The following is a 20,982-nucleotide window of genomic DNA, read 5'->3' on the forward strand; positions in this document are numbered from 1 at the left end:
TTTTATTAAATAAAAGTAAGCACATTTAGGAGTATATATTAGGAGTTAAACCAAATCTAACCAACACTTATATATTTTTATATTTTAGACTTTACTTTTGTCTATATACTTTTACTTATATTATCAATTGTAACTGTACAGGGAAAATGATTTTGTTTTACGATAATGCGCCGTCTCAACAGCGAAATCAGTGAGAGACATCTTGAAAAAAACTTAATTAGGACATGTTTCTGCAATCGCCCTACGCTACAAACCTGGTGCCATCGAAATTGAAATATGGCGAATGGTTTATCGAATAAGCAAACAGTTCTTCTGGCATGGTATTTATAAATTATCTGAAATATGGGCGAAATGTATTGAAGTCGAAAGGCAATACTTTAAATAAAAAAAATTAATTTTCCTTAAAAATTACGTGTGTTGCTTACTAAAAAAATACTGGAATGAATACACCTGGCATAAATTATACTTCAAGACCTAAAAAGTTTTCACCCTATATAAACATTTTACAAATAGGAGACTCAATATATAATATTTGCATTCGATTTGCTTAATCCCACTGTAATTAATTGCATTCATTGGTATAAGCTAAACATAAAATTAAATAGCATCAATATATTCTATCATTCTATATATTATCTTACCACATAAATATTTATTAAGTAGATATCTAAATTTTATGGTCTCAAACCATAAAAATAAAACTTCATTTAAAATGTTTCTGAAATTCAGTGAAACCAAACGAGAGAACAACATTAGTCCAATTACTGTTTGAGGTAAACTTCTAAATGTTCGAATACTACACAATGTGTGCAATATGCAATATATTGATACATAAAAATTCAACCAATAATATATTTATTTATTTATAATTATTGCCTTTATGTATTTTATATTAGTTCATCACAGTGAGGAATGACCCTAGCCTAAGCCATAATCCGTTGCTATCTCTTTACTATATTTACATACACATTGTACTCTACTTTGTTTTGTATAGAGCATAATAAAAGTGCAACCGTATGCTATATTAAACCTACTTAACAGCAACAAAAGATTTCTAATATATATTTCATTATATAAGTCTAGATGTTAGTAAAATAAAATTGAACTAATTGGTATATTTCCAATATAATATTAATATAAAATTTATGCAATTTGTCAAATGAAGAGGCAGTCATTTTCAGGAACTTGATTTTGATTATCTACACTAAATATTTTACTATATCAAATTACTATTATATAAAGTTAATATACATGTACATATGTAAAGAAGTGAACAAGAACAATACGTACAGATATTTGTATATTTGCTTTCCGACATAAAGTTAAATGTAACGAGGAAACGTCTCATTGATCCGTAGTTCTGAAAATAATTTTAAAAACATCATAAATGTGATTATGATGATTTTATAATGATATGTAATAATATGTAATAATATAGTTCTAGATATAGTACTGATTTCGTCTACATGTCTGGTTCATATGATACCCCGCGAAACAAATTTGATTATAATGTAAAATTTTTTATTTGTAATAAAGAGCTATTTAAAACCGATACCGATAGATTTGAAACACATCGTTCTAATCCACTACATGGGACATGTTATAGTACTGATTCCTTTTTATATAATCTTCAACTATTTATCGACATGTAATTCACAATAATCATGTCTGGAGTTTATATAATAATCTAAAACGCAATAATTCTAAATATTGCCCATATAAGAATTATTATTAATTATTAATCTTGCCAAAAAATTTATGTGATGAAAAATTTCAAGATCCTTGTGTTCAATTTACATCACAAATGTCTGAAATTAGACGATTTGATAAAATTGCTCATATAACAAAAGCAAAACAAGACATGTGGGTTAACCTGTGATTTATAGCACACCATCCTATCGAAAAAAATTATCTCTTACATTCATATAGTCAATATAACAGAAACCAAATTGGTGATCATGTGGCTGTAGCGATTTGAATTGACGGTTTATGCTACATCATATATTATCTATTTGTGGATGCAATGTTTATATTGTTTATTGATGTGTCCGAAGACAATAACACCAAAAAAATGTTTCCAAACAGTTTATGTATTAAGTGTGTCCTTTTTTTTGCGAAATAAAATACATATTCCTTCTAAAAATTTATTCTCTTCACTCAAATTATTGCACAACAAGAACTAAAACTATTGCTCAGCTTTCAAAGAACATACAATTCTATATTAAAGAGCTTTTTATACTTAGAAAGTACGTAATTAAAGAAGTCTAATATTGTCATGTTGAAAGATTAATTTATCTTATCTATTCTGCTACTTTGTTGATTTTCCCCTAAAATTTCCTTTAAAAGTATAAAGGAATCACTAGCACTTATTCAGTGAAAGTGTCATTTTATTTCAGCAGTTCTCGATAATCTCTATATTTCTGATCACTGTTTTAACAACACACAAACTCCGCATTAAGCAAACTCTTTAACTTAAAAACAGTCCAGTATAGTGCCCACTCTCTCTCATAGTTTCAGAACCGTATTCTACTTTACATATTTCAAATCGGAATTTATTTTATTGTGTATATTTTTTCAATTTAAAATTTTCCCAACAGAACTTGTCTCAAACTAGTTACTCTCTTAAGTTACTCTCGATATCATTATATACCCGACTTATTGTCAACAATTTCATTACTTTAAAATAGGTGTGTGTATTAAGTATGTACGTATAGGAGTATAACATGAAGTTAAAATAGCATTGAACTAACTAAAATAGCATTACTTAGATTGTCAAATAAAATTAAAGCCCTTTGATTATTTGTAAAGATCTATTTATCTTCTTCAATGTAAGCTTCATATGATATAATGCACATGTGTTAGAGTTTTTCCAATCATTTAAACGCGTTTTTTTATGATAAATTAAGACACAACTGACATAATGTGCGTTGGTATATAATCAATGTATAAAATTCACAAATCATTCTTTAAAATTCCTGCAGTAAAATGTCTACTGACAAACGGTTCTTACGGAATTTCTCCTGAATAAAAAACATTCGTAACAGATGAGATGATCGCAAGCTATCTTGGAAATAATTGTCTTCTTTTTTTCATTATTTGCACCGACTCAAAATACCAATGATCTCTTAGCCTACCTTGAACCAAGAGAAAGTGAAGACCAGTTGTAAAGAACAGTGTAAAGAACATTTATATATACTCTTATCTGTAGATACTTTTATACACTTTTCCATTGCTTGGCATTATAGTTCCTGTCACATCTCCTTCTATAGGTATTTTAATGTTCAATAAATTCGAGTTTTGGTGACATCATTCTTTATTTTATTTTTAAAATTAATATGACACATTCATTATAAACTATAATTATCTTTGACTAAATGCAGTTTTCCACAGTAAAATATTTAATATTAAAACAACAATGTCTAATAGAGTTATTTAGGCTAATTAATGTAATACTCTGCTATCATAACTATTCATATCATATCATGTTATCATGAAGTTTATCTGCAAAAAATGTTACACTTAATACCTAAAAACACTCAACTAAGCTCTCATTTTTAATCTGAATGTTTTATAATTTATTGTTATAGGTAGCAAAGCTGTGGCACTTATTGGACTTACGAAATCTAATCAAAAGGCTGTATATAATTATTAAGCTCTTTATGAATATTTCCATACTGTAAATACTGCATTTTCTTTTAAATAACATGGAATTTAACTTGCATTTGGTATGCATTTAACGTTAATGCTTTCATTCAATCAAGTTTAAAATAAAAAAAGGATAAAAATTAGGCTTTTACTGGAAAAAATAAGTGGTATCAGAAAGTAGCCACTACTCAAACCACTCATATACAAAATGACATCTTTCCTTTCTAATAAAAACAAAATATATGTAATATATCTAAAAATGTGTATAATATATATATAAATGCAAATATTTGATACCTTAGTTGATACCTACTTAACGAAAACTTTATCAGAGTCAAAAGTATATCGTATCTAGTAAAATCACACATCAGAAGTCAATGGAAACTGCAAACCCAACCAGTAACTAGGAGCCACAAGTATATCATATCTAGTAAAATCACACATCAGAAGTCAATGGAAACTGCAAACCCCACCAGTAACCAGGAGCCACAAGTATATCATATCTAGCAAAATCACACATCAGAAGTCAATAGAAACTGCAAACCCAACCAGTAACCAGGAGCCACAAGTATACCATATCTAGTAAAATCACATATCAGAAGTCAATAGAAACTGCAAACCCCACCAGTAACCAGGAGTCACAAGTATATCATATCTAGTAAAATCAAATATCAGAAGTCAATACTGCAAACCCAACAAGAAAATTAAGAAGCTATCTGATAACAAATATAAAAATATTTGTGTTGATAAAAAAAAACTATTTAATACCCAGAAATATTCTTTCCAAATCCAAATAATTTACTTACAGAACTCTGTGCCAAAATTAAAAAGGGTACTCCATAAAAGATAGCTCCCTAACATTTTTAAAAATTTTGACAATGCCTAACGTTGTAAAATAATAAAAAATTTATAAAAATATTCTGAGGAAAAATTGCTTAACTTTGCTGGTTTTCAGCCATATACCAAATATCTATAATATTATTGGAATTATTTTATTAATAACGCTTTTGCTTAATCAAATCCTACATAGTTTTTTAGTAGACTGATTGAGCTTTTTAAAATAGAAACTAATCATCCTTCAATCAACGTAGCACTAGAAATGCCCTTAGAATGTCGGTCGAAGTCTTTTAAATGATAGTGATGGTATCAAAACGATATCTTTTTCATTATTTTGGTGTGGAAAATATCATGACTAACAGATAAGAATGATGCCTTTTTGGTACCACGTACCATAATGGCTTTTTGCGATGACGTATTAATATATAACAAAAACCACAATCATTGTAGAATTTAACATAGATAATATTTCGTAAATTCACTGCAACCAATTCACTATGAACCATTTCCATTCAATCTAAGAAATCGATCAGGATTATATTTACTTTGCCTTTTTAAAAGCATAATTGTCTATCTATTGATTTTTTTGATGATGATTCTTTTGATAATAGTACTTTTAATGATGGCTGTTTTATTGATGGTCTACTGATACTGACCACCACGTTTCATTGCTAATTTCAATACCCGATACGCTTACCGTGACTACTCTAAACCCAGAAGGTGGCACTATAGACCCGACGGTCGCAGTACCACATCCCCTAACAATAATAGTAATGATGTAAAGCATATCAGAAGTAAAGCTAATAGTTTATGAGAAATAAAACTGAGTACTTATTTTGCATTAAAGAACATTCTTCGTAATGTTATGACAGACTTTATTCACTTAGATTTGGTATCAAAGTCATTTATAATCAATATCAATATTCAGGAAATGGTCATTTGTACATTTGTACCCGGCACTGTTTTGACAGTAGGTAATAACAAAATAATCATATGGTTAGTAATAATCTTTTCAGCATAAAAAAGATTTTATTATATTTATTAATGTAGAAATTAAAACATTTGATTAAATAATAACATAAAAGTAACAAGTACAGATATCTTTAGAAAACATTTAAAAAATAATTTCTTGTGTGTACCATTCACTCTAAATATAACATCAATGTGATTTACTTTCTGGTATATTCCTATATGTAATATATTTTCGTAAATTCACTTCTCTCTTCGCAACTATGGTCTGTCTCTTCACTTTGGAAATAATATTTTAAATAGATCATATATTTTAATAATGTATAAGTTCAAACTCACATCGTCAATAAAACATGTCTTATAAATCCAAATTGAGTCTTGTCCACAGGCAGAAACTAGTCTTTGAACTAAGAGTCTCAGTCAGTACATATATTGACTCAGTTAGTACCATACATATAAATTACTCGCTTACTAATCTTGAAAAATTATCAATTCTTTAAAGTCCATAACTCGGTAAAATGATTATTTTTTTTTGTTATAAATTTTATTTAGCAAATTCACCATAAAATTAATTGCTTTTTACTTTTCCGTGTTCACACCCAAAATATTATTAGCTATAAATTTCCATTAATCGAACCATTTCACTACGACCTTCAAACAAAAATTTAATTATACTCAAATTATTAATTATTTTTTATATTATTATTTTTATTTCATTTTTTATATATTTGTTTTTATTTTTTATTATTCTAAGAACTAAAATATTTTCAAGTCGTTTTTTTTTTTTTTATTTACTTATCTTGTTTTTATTTTGCATTGCATTAAGTTATTATAAGGCGGGGCATTGACAGCGCCTCTTTGTCTTTTGTGTCTATTTAATAATTATTACAAATTTTTGACACTGATTTGAATTGATATAAATATTGGGTATATACTTAACTTATTTATTTGGAACAAAAATATTTTTGACGAATTTTTTTGTATAACGTAAATTAATTTTATCGCACTAAGAGTACAATAATATTTTCTTAAAAACGAATTTAATTTCTAATTCTTTAATTATTTGATAAAAAATATGATAATATAATTAAAAAAGCAAGTGTTTCATATTAAATGTATCTTTCGATCGAATTGTATTTTCATTAAGATAATTCAAATGATAATACCACTGGATTAGGCGATTGAAGTGTTACCTATTCTAGCGACAACATCTTTTTTGTGTGAAATTATTCTTTATTGATTTGAATCACAAAAATTGGTGGAAATAATCAAAACTTTAGAATCCATTTACTCTAGCTCGATGTGCCTACCTTTTGCCTTGACTAGGATCTTTAAACGGTTAAAAAATAAGTTGCTTCACGAATACAATCTTCCGGTATTTTGGCCCATTGCTGAACAATGGCTTTCTATAGCGCACCAATACTAGCATATTTTTTACCCCACACTTTGCTCTCCAAGATAAACCAAATGAAATAGTCCATCGAATTCAAGTCTGGCGAAATCGAAAACCATTGTATGGACGAAATGAAGCGTTGAACATGATTTTTTAAATATTCTTGGTTCACACGAGCTATATAAGACCGAGACCGATGCCGAGTCCATAATCTACGACCGAAATCTTTGCATGCCCACGGCTCTAAAGCAACTTACAAAACATTGTCCTGATAGAAAATCGTATTGACTTTAACACCAGGCTTTAACATCGACTATGCGTTCAGTAAAATAAACACGATCATTTTGAAAGTTTATAAACTGCTCAAAAGGGAAACTTTTATCATCAGAGAACACAATGTTTGGAAATTCACCACGTTCGTGCAAGCGTAACAACTCCTTTATAGGTATATGTTTTGTTTTTATATATTTACTATCCAATTTTCAGATATTCATACTTCAATCGAAAAAAGAGAGCTTTTATATATAGTATGCACTATGTAATTATTATATATATTATATATTTATTATATCAGAACACAATTTTATCTATGCAAATATTATATTTTCAATTATACTTTTATTACATTCTTAACCAAAATATTATATATATATAATATTATATATATATATTTATATATTCTATGTACTTTAAAGAAATCATACGGTCAGGTTACGGACAGACAGACAGACAGAAATATTAAACCCTTTTAACTTTTTAAGAAAAATTTTTATACTTTAGTTAGAATTCACTGTCAATAGTAAATTTCAAAAATAGGTATTTGCAGTAAGGCCATTTTTTTGGAATTACATACATCAATAAGCTACTTGATTTACTCTTGATTGTACTCTCCAAATTTCGGAATTATTGGTTCTTAAATGTTATTTTTTTAGGACGTCAATACACACATCCAAGATAGATTTTTGCTGTAGATTTAAAAATGTGGCTGAAAAGTAGCTCTACTACTTCATTTTGCTCATAAAAGAAGAATGGAAAAAATTCATGAAAAATCTCCTCGAAAGGTGAGAACCGTAGAGGTCATAGTAAGAATGTTTTGCTCTTTGTTTATATATTCTCTTGAAAAGGATCCGTTGCACTTACCAAAACGTTTTTGTTTTTTGTTTCAAATGCAGGACGAAACCGGGGTACTGAGTCAGAAGACCATTATGTTCAAATCTTTATTATGAAACATTGTTATGTTATTTAGAGATTGTAATAAGCGAAAAATACTCCAATTCAAAAAAAAAAAAATTTCTTCCCCAAAAGCCATGACTATAATTTATGAATCACATTTCCAACGAATATAATTTTTCTCGTATTTGGTAGATCTGCTACCGAGTGATTATATTTAATTTGTAAATCGTACTTAAGAGAGTTAAACAATCTGAAGCATCGCTTAAAACAATATGAGTTAAGATTAGATCACAACAAGAAACCAAAAAAATTTAAAATGTTATTTGGAATGGATTTCTAGTGTGCTCATTTAAAAATTATCTTTGACTAGTAACAACCGCCAAAATCAAAAACGATTCATATATCATATCTAACAAATTCACCACATACCAAAACAATTCAGTCCAAAAAATTGTTCCAAAAAAAAGCAATATCCTAAGTTCTGTGAGGAGTAGTAACAACGCCTAAGGTCTGTCCTTAAATGTCATTGCTTAATAGATATGCAAGCGACTAGTTTTGGTATCCCAAGTAACGTCATTTGTAGCAGCTGTCAGGATGAAAGTGGAATAAATAATTGAGTACATGTTATATCACAGTCTAACTCTTTCCAGACAAAGCGCCAACTTCTTACGAGATTATTATTTTGAAAATTTTGCAGACTTGATAACATTCAACTCAATAAGGCTGTTACTAAAGAGTATTGAGATAATGAATTAAGTCTACATATATTATTATTATATTAATCCCACTAATTATTGTTTTGAGTCTGCCATTATAACTATAATGTAATTCAATTATTTCCAAGTGCAATTATATTATTTTTACTTACCTATATTTGCAGATATATTAAAAAATGTTTATAATCTATAAAATTTTATTATCATAAAGTTCATTAAAGAAATATAATAACCATAAACGTAGTCATGCATCGCCCCACTTATCTTGATATATACACTAAATGCATTTTTTGACAAACTTAATGCTGTGAGTCATAATAGAAGAAACTAATTAAAACATTTCTTATAATTTAATAAATATTATAAGCACAATAAATAAGTCAATACTCATAAAAGTAAAATTATAAGAAGTGATTTATGTGCTTATTTTTCTAGATTTTATTTGGCCAGAGCCCTATCAACCCGACTCTCTCATAAAACCTTACAGCAATATAATTAAGAAATTGCTGACGTCAGAACAAATACACGAGGCAATTGCAAGACATGCAGCAAATGCACTTTAAAACTTTTTTTAATTCTAATACTAATAATAAGTAATAAATTTCAGGAATTGAAATTGAATAATAGTTAAATTACTAAAAGTAACACTAATTGCTATTCTACACTAAAAAGAATTCTTTGAGTGTCTGTGTTTCGAAAGGGGAAACTAAATATCAAACATAAAATATCAGTTAAAGTATACATATATATCACTCAGAAAGTTTAGTAAGATCATGAGTTTTTGAATATCAAAATATAGAACTTAAATTTAACTATTAAAATATATAATATATATTTTGTACAGAAGATTTTTAAACTTCGTTTCTAATTAATTTCTGAGCAAATGATTCTCGTGCCAGATAGGACAACATATATTAAGTAAGTTAATTAATGACTTTGTTATTAAATTCATTTAGTTTTTAAACTCTACGATTTGGTTGTAATCCTACTTATTAACAAAGGCACTTAACTGCTTGTTAATTATGGAAACATATTAAACCCTAAACAAAGTGTAACATATATCCATAAAAAAATTAAGAGACATTTTCCTAAGATACTCGATCTACTTCGAGATTCAGCTCACTTTAACTATCTTAGCTCAATTAATAATAAGAACTCACTCCGCTTCGAGCTTGCGTTCAACTCAATTATTGCAATATTCATGACAGAAACTGATCTGTATTATTTTCTTCAAAGTCATTATGCCCCGGAACCCATATTATACGCTAAAAATAGCGTTGCAGTATTTAGAGGTACCAGATGATTCTAATAAACCTTTGTTCTTAATATTGATTTCATTGTTATGAATATCGTCTGGCTATATATATTTATACTTAGTATATATAATATTTATAGTTGTAGTCAAAAATATATATAAAGACATATGTAATAAACCCCTAGAAAATATGTTTTCAACAGAAAAACTGAAAGTACTTATAATAACTGAGATACTTAATACAAATTTAAGGGAAATGATCAGAAGTGATGTATAATATGGAATAAATAATGTACTCTGAGGATAAACGGCAAATATCAACTCCAAGATATCTTAAATAAATACATATAAATTTAGACAATGCGCATTTTTATTTTTATTTTATTCGTGGTTCCATCTTCATCCAAATAAAATTAAGATAACATAAGCTAATTGGATGCTCGAAAAGTAGCGCTAAGATAACTTTAATGAGGTACATTTTTAGCTTGACGGATATGTCCACAAATAAAACTTATTTCCATTTAGTGAAATAAAAATTTGCAAGTAAATGTCGGTTGGCCATTCCACCACAAGAAGCCAACACACTGTGTAGATTTGATTTTTTTCTCAGGAAATTTTTTCCTAGGAGATATGGACCGTGGGATTTTGAGAATTGGCATTGTAGACACATTCTTAAGCGGCCATAGCTCAGGCTCTATAAATGATAGAAACTTGAAATTTACTGCGTTTTAAAAATAATAAGAATAAGAAATAAGAAATAGTTCAAATAATTAAGATTGTTTATATTTAAGCACTAATATTAATCGTTAAATTCTAAAAAAAATATTCTCTTTAAATATGTAAGAAGAATTTTCAATTTGTATATTTTATTTAGATTCAGTTTTAAGTTCTACTAGAAAATTAAAATTTTCAGGATGGCTTTATCCAGCACATACCTTCTAACTTTACGATAATTTCTACTTAAAAAATTAATATTTCCAATATGGTATTGTTTTTAGAAATATTTAAAAAAATTAATTTATCAGTCGTCTTACATGTCACTCATACGCACCATAACTCTGTTAAATCAGTTTTTCACAAAATAACAACAGTAAAATGTTTACTTTTAATTTCTAAATTAAATTTATCATTAAATTTTATATAAAAATGAAACTTTTTAGAACGTTATTGTTCTCACCCTAAACACCCTGTTTTTTTGTGTGTATATAAATATAATGGGAAGATCAAATTACCATGCAATGGGGCAAGTTTATTAATCAAATGCAGCAAAAAAGTAACTACAAAGGATCAGAAATCCCACTAAATATTTTAGAACATATAAAAAAGACAACTTAGGATCTTAAAAGTTGGAGATAATGCCAAGAAGAATCGACAGAGTAAAATATATTCAATAGTATTCAATAGAATGTTATAGCTTTAATTTTATGTTTACTTTTAAATAATATTAAGGATAATATATCGATTAATAGTAACAACATCAAATTATTTAACTCACTTGTTGTGTTCATCAGCCTTATTCAATCAGTTATATATAAACATATATTTAAGTTATATGAATATAAATAACTTATATATATAAAATAACATTATACATAATAATATTATATATTCAATAAATAAATAATAATAAATAAAATAAATATTATATATGTAAATTTTACGATCAGAATATAAACGGATAAATATCGTTCTATTTGTAGTCACTGTATCATAAATAATTAGAATACTTCACTAATATTAATTTGATAAGATTTAAATATTCTTTACAATTATTTTAATAAATTTCATAATAAAAACGATAAAAAATTTATTTTCTTTGAATTTCGAAACTACATAATTAACTTCTTAGAAAAATATAAATCGGTAATGAGTCTATTTTTTACTTTTACAAGCAGATAAAAATTGATTTGCTGCACTAAAAATCGAAAATGCATACTTGAAGTTTTTGAAGTACTTATTCTCCTTCACTTAAAATAAACACTAAAACCAAACAAAAGCTTTGGCTATATTGAACTTACAATCTCCTTCATACAAATAGTTATTTTGAAAATCACTTTTAGCTATATGCATCCATGTATTATAATTGATTTCTTTACGTAAAATCCAATACATATATATATATAAATATGTATTTGTATATAAAAATTTTAGCGCAAGCATTTACAAAGGAACTATATAATCTCAACCTTTTTTCTGCATTTATTGACCTTATTTTATCTGATTAAGTCTCTTTGTGAAATTTCATTCGATTAAGAGACTTATTTGTCTATCTAGTAATAGATAGACTAATAGGCAGATATGTTTACAGAAAAAAAGAGACAAACTGACAAATAGAAGATCAATCAATCAACACAAATTCGAAACTCATCAGAATTATGTATCTGTATAGTATTCAATTTCTTCCTAAATGCGTTATAAATATTTTAACAATCTTATGTATCTTAAAGTTGTGAAATTTAATTAAAAATTTTTGTACAAAAGTATATCAGTTCCGGCTACTTTAAAAATTCCTTGCCAGTCACCAATACATTGCTTCCGCTAACACCAGTCAGAAATTTCAAACTGTGATAGATGACCCCATACTTAATCTGTGCACCTTAAAGAAGATCTTACTCTTCCGTTATTATTATCTAATGATATTAATAAAATTTGAAAATAGTTTATTATCCCAAATTGTAGGAAAATCTTAATATTTTGAATGTTTGGAAATTGTTTATATAATTAACAGACACCTATGCGCTATACGGATAAAGTAAAAAGTTATACCGCAACTTCCACTAAAAGGTATATTGTTATGGTAAAGAAACTTATTCCATCCCAGTGAATTATACAACAATTATCTATGATACTTAAACCATGAAAGAACCCAGAACAGATTACAACTTATTGTCCGATAAATTGAAAGGCACCTCGTCTCTTATTGAAAAAGATGATGTGATCACCATGAACGCAAAAGTATGGAGCAAAATCATAGACTAATCAAGTATATTTGTAGCATTATGAATAAATGCTATTTTAGTATTTTTAAATATTTCAGTCATTTTAAAAAAAATTTTTAAAAAAATATTACTTATTAATATGTGTTAAATATTTTAATCATATTTTAATTTTTATAAAAAAATTTACATTACAGATCATTCGGTTTACTTTGTAGACCATCTTCAGTGACTGTAATGTAAATATTTTTTTTATAAAAATTAATAAATAATTAAAATATATAACATAAATTTAAAAGTGTTATTAATTTTTAAAAAATATTTATCATTTTATGTGTTAAATAAACAACCGATAAGCCCGTTAATAATCAAAAAGCTTATAGATATTTAACGATATCACAACATTTAAAGTTCGCGCAATTAGGTTGCAAAATTAGTATTATAGGTAGACATTTTTCTCACCTCGCGCTATCCAATTTTTTTTGGTACTACCCTATTATGCCTCTTCATACATTTGCCGTAGTCAATTAATTATAAACTGAAAATTAATCCACATTCAAATGGAAGATTCAAGATTAGATTCAAGAAGCATTTAATATATTCATAGCATATTATAAGAAATAATATCTCTCAGAAAGCTAAGAAGAAAAACACCTAAGAAATGCTTCTTTTTTGTTGTGATCGAACTTATAAGATAAAAATGGCCCGTACCATTTGCATGCACGAGTCGTTGAGCTGTACAGATTAAGAAGTCCCTACATTTTCAGCTCAAAATCCAAGAGATCCCAGTTACGGTATTCCTTCACAAGGCTGGTGAAAAGAACATAGCATGCTTTTACTCCGATTGCGTACTAAGTATTTCATTCACTTTAACCATGTTTATTGTTCTGAAGATTATATGTTTGTAGAAGCTTCACTTTTGAGTGCTTGTCAACAACTGCTTTAACATAGAAGAAGGACTGGCTTTCCTTATTAGTGTCTCTAAATTTTGTCTGATATCTACGAATCTTATACAGTTCATAATTATATGCTCTCTATATAGTCTAATTATATGGAGCTCTCAGTACGAATTCCTTGATTGCCTGAACCGGTTTAAGTATTCATGAAAGCATCCATGCCTCGTAAGAAGCTGCAGTAATTAAAATTTCAAATTTTTTAGTTTCCAGTTCTTTGATTAATCCAAATTTATTTTATAATATCTTGAGACAAGTGTTTAGTGTACAACATTTTACATACAATATTTTTATTAAATATTTATGGATAAGTCCCGGCTTTATATTCAATAGATACTTTGGTTATTAGTTATTTAATTAATATAATTAAATAATTATTTAATTATAATAGAGGAAATGAATTCAAAAAATTTTGTGATTTCGTACTCAAAAATATATTACTACTGTATTTTCTAATAATTATTATAATTATAATTAATTACAAGTTTAATTACACTTTTTTAATTTAGTTCTTGTGTTATTTTTGTTGTTAAGTTACTTTTTCAGAATTCAAAAGATATGTATTTTTAATAGTTTTAGAGAAAAAAAATTAAAAATTTTTGTGCGTTACTAAAAAACAGATAATCGGAAAAACTGCTAGACTTCAAGGCTTAGTTGGAACATCAACTTCTGTTTCTGAGTTTTTATAACTTTGTTTTATGTGATGCATATATAATGCAAAAATAATTAATAAATTATTTCTTTTTGCGACAGACATTTGTACTTCAATTTTTGATTTGTTTTAGAATTTTTTTATTGCCATCAATTGGTTTTCTTTTTAACTGATTGCGGATCTGTTATCACAGCCTATGACGATATCGACAACTTTATTCAACAGTTACAATTAAAATAGCAAAACAGGCAAACTTAGACCCGAAAACAGAGAAACAGAGGTCGTTCTTATCTGAGTCATGGTCTACTTTGATACTGGCAAGCGCTTACGTTCTGTTTTCTGGTATGAACAGCAGGCAGGTCTGCATGGTTTTCACTTGGTTTACGGTTGAGAGTACCGCGTATCGGTTAAGAAGGGGAAATTAATGCAAATTTCTGATAGTAAGCGAAATGTGTTGCGCTAGACTCTTTTCTAGGTGTACTCGCATTTTGATAGTGTGATGGAATTTTTTTTTTTTTCGTAATATCTTTTATGAGTATTGAGTAGTACAACGCTGCGCCTAGTACTCTTTGTCTTTGTTCAAAATATTTATAAAAGCCATGTTAACAATTAGGTTAATTGGTAGTTACAAATTAATAGCCAAACTGTGAGTGTTGATCGGTAAATCGCATTGTTGGCATCAATTCGATACGAATTAAAACATATTTAATATTAAATATATTCTCGGATTTTGTGCGAACTCTTTCAGATTCAAACGACATCAGCAAAATAAGGATTAAAAATATTTTTTTTTAAAATTTGAAAAATAATTATTTGTTATAAATTGTGAAATAGAAAGAAAACAAAAATCAAAACCAAAATGCATTTCAAAATGTTATTAATCCTGTTGGCATTTCTGACCATCAATAATTTATTCACAAATGCAGAAGGTAAGGAACCATAAGTGATAAAAAGATTTTATTTTTAATAATATAAAATTAAATTTCAATTAAAAATTTACTACAAATTTATTGTGAAAAAATAAATTCAATTAAATGTATATAAGTAATATAAAATAAACACGATTAAGGAAACTTTCTTCCGCAGTATAAAAAGTCTAAATTTCTTTTGGGACTTTTTTAAATAATAGAGGTTATTAGTAATATATTAAAAAATAAATAAATTATTAATTTTTAAAACATTGTATCAAATGTAAATAGTGTTATAATAAAACGACCTGATCTGTAAAGAAAGAAATTCTCACTACAATGGAAAAGTGTTTAAGTGCAAAAATATGGCTGCTAGAACAGTTGACCATTGCAGACATTTCGGATACAGCAAAATATAAATCATCAACGATCTTTATAAAGTATTTTAATTTAATTGTACTTTTAATTAACAAAAAAAATAATTTAAATGCAGATTAAGAATTTTACTTAAATAAAGATCTTTAAATCCATTTTTAATACATAAAAAAGTATATATAAAATGTAGAAATAATTTGTAATTTTTAATTCCACCAAAAATGGATTCCAATTTTAAAACATTTAATTTTTTAATTAATTAAAAAGAAGTTAATTGTAAGATAAATTAATTATATAATATATTTAAATTTAATTATATAATTTACTAAATTAATATAATTAATTTTATAGTTAAAATTTATAAAATTAAAAAAAATATAAAAATTAAAAAAATATTTATTTGAATTTAAAAAATTTAATTTTTTTAGAATTCCGTACAAATAAAAAAAAAATGTTAATAGAACGAATTTTTATTTTATATTAATCGGTTATTTTGACATTAATTACATATATTTGAAAAAATAAATAGACGCACAGAAAATGTATTTTTTTTAAGTTCTCTATTTCTCATGATTTAATTGTACTGATTTAGGATTTTATAAATTTAAACACTATACATAATCAAAAAATAAATTAGAAGGATATGAACAAAAACCATTAAATATTTTCATATATAATAATTAGCAAAATTAAACATGCAATTGTAAAATTGAGTTATAAATATTTGAATAAATTAAATAGCTTAAATGAAAATCTTTAGTATAAGATTAAATAAATATATAATAATAATATAAATAAAATTTATAACATAATAAATATAACAAATTTTTATAAAAGATATTAAAATATTAAAATTAATTAATAATAATATTATTAATATCAATTGACAATATTAATGTTAATATTATTATTTAATATTAATATATTGACATTAATAATAACTATATTATTCATATAATTAATAACTTTTTTATTAATATTAATAATAACAATATTATTCATATAATTAATTACGCTATCATTAATATTATTAATAACTCTATTATTAATATTATTAATAACTCTATTATTAATATTATTAATAACTCTTTTATTGATATTATTAATAACTCTATTATTTGTAGTATTAATAACTCAATTAATTATATAATTAAAAGTTATATTATTAATGTTATAATTAACTCTGTTTTTAATATTATTAATCACTCTCTTATTAATATTATTAATAAAGTTATTATTAATAAAAATAACAATAAAAGAAAAGAGAAATTTTCCAACTTCAACACTTATAAAGGTTTTATATATTTCTCGTGATTATTAATTTAAATATGTTAAAGATATAAAAAGTTTTTTAAAAATTAAACAGATATTCTATATAACAGGACAACAATTTGTTTTTATAAATAATCAAGTAATTATATATTAAATTTAACACGTCTCAGAGATTTCAGTTAATATATTGATTTGAATTTAAATAAATTATAATAAAAAAATATTTTAAAAAAATTTCTTATACATATTACATAAAGCATGTATATATTTAATATATTGCCTCAATCTATTCCTAATGTCCTTATGAGTTATATAAAAAAATCCTTAGGTACAAATTAAATGGTAAGCAATAATATAAGGTAAAATTTATAATATAACTATACAAAAAAAACCTAATATTTAATTTATTATTAAATTATTTATTAGTATTATTAATAACAGTTACCTATTGCTTCTACTATTCTGGGAATTAGACTACGGACAATTTATATGGCTATTAACAAACCTTATAATCTCACTGTATTAAAATTATGGTAGTTCTTTATCTTTCTTGGAACAGTTAAACAAAAATCAGTAAAGTTTTGTAATTCTAATGAAAGAATTAATATGAATATTAATATAATTGACTTTTGGAATATTATACATTCCTTCAAGTGCATTCAAGAACATAACACTATACATTATTATAAAATATAAATTATATGCAGAACCTTAGTCTTTTATTACTCAAAAAAATTTTTTTTTTATAAATAAAATAAAATATTTACTAATGTTTGGCCATTATAAGCAACAAAAAAAATTTTAATTATCCATAATTTTATAACATTTTATGGACTATAATTTTTAACAAATAAATTATCATAAAATTCTGTTAGACAATTTTTATTTTGTTATTTTTCAAAACAAATTTGACAATACGCTGTACTATTTAAGATAAATAATAGTAATAACAAAACCTTGGACCAAATCGATATCAATTTTTTGAAAAGCATCTGTAAACAAGCATTTTATTCATTATAATGTGATAATAAAATAAAACAAGATATCAGTGAACCATTATACACTTAAAGAAAAAACTTTTTTTAAGCTATATTTAAATGTAAATATTTTTTTTTATATTATTATATTATATCTTTTATATTAAATTCAATCCTCTTACATACTTATTATGTACTTATATATATACAATACTTTTCTTGACAGCTACATTGTGTAGATGCTATCTGCTACGACTTACGAAAAGTGAATTCATAAAAATTCTATTGATTAGATCATTAAGTTATCTAGCAACTAACTAATGTCAACGTGGACTGTCCCGCTCAGAACACAGAACTGCTTAACGCAAAGTTTTACCACTAAAAGTTCCAATTAGCTCAACTTTTGTTGAGCAACATTTCGCAGTTGTATTTTACTCGGAGCAAACGGACTGACATCTGTGTGCTATATTGGGTACAATTTGTTCCAGAAAAATTTCTGTTTTTTTTTAAAAATTATTAAATAATGAAATTGCAGATTTTTTATTTGCTAAAATATTTATTTCGCTCCAAATGCAGTGAGTTTTTAGCTCACTTAGTTATAAATATGAATAAGAGCAGAGCATTGCAATATTTTAAATGTTACAAAGAGATGTTACCCCTCATCTAGCTCTTGACATCAAAAGAATATTACAAACATAACCAAATAAACGGTTAATAGTCATTTATATACAGCCCGCTTTAAGGCGGAGCTGAGCATTAAAGCGTTAAAGACTAAAGAAATGAAAGTATAGCTATATATAAGCACAACTACATAATTACAACAATTATAATATTGAATAATTTTAATAATTAATAATATGAACAATATATATTATGCAATATATATTATTTTATTATATTATAGTATATTGAGCGGTGATAATTATTAATTATAATTAAAGTTCAAAATAACTAAGCAACTAAATAAACCACTAAAGTTATAAATAAATATATGCAGAAAAAAAAACTAATTGGAGCAATTATAATTAAAAAACAAAATATTTACAATTGATTTACAATTGACCATACACAGGATATTCGGACTTACGGCTTTTCCATTATTAACTATCAAATTGGAAACATAGTCACATACAAATATAATTAATGATCAATTTATCCTTTATTCACATTAAATTTTACATAAATCTCTCACTTCTGAAACTAATTCAATTCAGTTATTGTTACAAATTTAAAGAATAATACATATTATATTAATTTTCAGGATTTAATTATTGTTTAAATAATTTAAAAGTAATTAATAAAAATATAAAATCTAATAATAATATTCACAATTTTTTTTTTTTACTTTTAAAAAAGTTTTAAAGTGCTACTATTGTGAAGGAGACGATTGTAACGATTTGTCTGACAATAAATTAGACTCCTGTCCTAAAACAATTACTACAAATCCACCTGACTCAACAACTCCTGGAAATACTAACCCTACAACACCAACACAAGCTCCTGACGATTCAACAACTCCGGCTCCAGACTCTTCAACAACTCCAACTCCTGTCTCTACTGTCTCTACTGTCTCTACAACACCAACAACGATAGGAACTTCTTCATCAACTGTTTCAGTATCTGACTCTACTACAACAACTCTACCTCCTGTAACTACAACAACTGACGCTCCAACTACAATACCAACCACAGTAAACTTAGATTCTCTGCAGGAAATTAGTAAAAATGCGTTAGCAACAAATATACTTTTGCGCAACTATCGTGGATTATCCCGAAATAGACGCGATACTGATACTCCTCAATATGCTTGCTATAGAATTAACGTCACAGGTTAGTCGCTCAATATTTACTGAATGTATACTTATATACATTATATTTATATATATATATATAATTAATTAAATGAACTCAAAATACAATTTAATACAATTATAGTTGATGGCAAAACTAAGGATCAGAGAGGCTGTGTTGAATTCACCGATAAAGCTTGTGATAAGGTCAAAACCGATCTTGGAGCTACAGAAACTTCGGACTGTTTTACTTGTCAAAACGATGGTTGTAATGGCAGTACTGCATTACAAGTTTCCTTAGGATTTATTCTTATGGCCCTTTCACTTAAATTTATATATTAAAATGCATTTAATTTAATTATTATTAATTATTAATTTTATTATTATTTTTCTGTTAACATAAACTTATAGCCAAATTGTGTTTGATTGTTTTGTAATAATTAAATAAAAATTAAATGAGTCTGAAATAGTGCGATATTGGCTATGCCAAATCAGTAAAGAAACTTTCATTAAATCGTATAGATAAAAAAATCTTCAAATTTTATTACATAAATCAAACCAAACCACTGTACGATAAGTACATAGCTCTCAAATATGGACCAATAAAGGTAAAACTATTCTATATGTAGTTGAAGAATAGATATTCTTTCTATAAGAACTCATTTCAACTGTAAAAAAATACAACAAACTTCTTAGTGTTCTATATATAGCTATGAAAGATACATCTCTGCTTTTGTCTACCACAAATAAAATGTACACAGTTATCCAGCCAGAATTCTAACAGTAAACTAGTTCCTAACATAGAAATCTACAATAGGGCAGATACTTTAAATTTTTTTTTAACTCACGGAATAATACATATTGCGAACGTATTAAAAAATTTGTAACACAATTTATGGATCATTTTTATACACCATTGTTATTATATATGACAAAAATTAAATTTCTGGCATTTATCTTCATGGTCAAATCCTTGCTTAATCTTTAAGTTGATATTATATGTTTTTTATGAGATATGATTGTTTGTCAAGTAGTGCCAATCTTTTTAAGTTTTTAACTAAATATCTTCGTTTTGTGTTGCTTAAAATTTATCTAAAGTTTAATTGATTTTGCACTTAAACACATTGAAAA

At 26.0% G+C, this 20,982-nt stretch overlaps 1 protein-coding gene across 1 annotated transcript; it reads left to right on the top strand.

The window, feature by feature from the left end:
• Positions 1–15,145: 15,145 nt before the first annotated feature.
• Positions 15,146–20,318, top strand: LOC119662089 (integumentary mucin C.1-like). Its single transcript, XM_038071639.1, has 3 exons — positions 15,146–15,458; positions 19,418–19,891; positions 19,997–20,318. The coding sequence occupies exons 1-3, from the start codon at positions 15,389–15,391 to the stop codon at positions 20,191–20,193; spliced, it is 741 nt and encodes a 246-aa protein (XP_037927567.1). The 5' UTR covers positions 15,146–15,388; the 3' UTR covers positions 20,194–20,318.
• Positions 20,319–20,982: the final 664 nt, after the last annotated feature.

This window comes from Teleopsis dalmanni, chromosome X (assembly GCF_002237135.1).
Source record: "Teleopsis dalmanni isolate 2A chromosome X, ASM223713v2, whole genome shotgun sequence".
Classification (NCBI taxonomy): Eukaryota; Metazoa; Arthropoda; class Insecta; order Diptera; family Diopsidae; genus Teleopsis; species Teleopsis dalmanni.

Bases quoted from the DNA above. Each gene is read 5' to 3' on its own strand.
- LOC119662089 (XM_038071639.1), top strand. From the start codon at position 15,389: ATGCATTTCAAAATGTTATTAATCCTGTTGGCATTTCTGACCATCAAT. The intron at 15,459-19,417 runs GTAAGGAACCAT...CTTTTAAAAAAG, and splicing joins TTTATTCACAAATGCAGAAG to TTTTAAAGTGCTACTATTGT. The intron at 19,892-19,996 runs GTTAGTCGCTCA...ATACAATTATAG, and splicing joins CTATAGAATTAACGTCACAG to TTGATGGCAAAACTAAGGAT.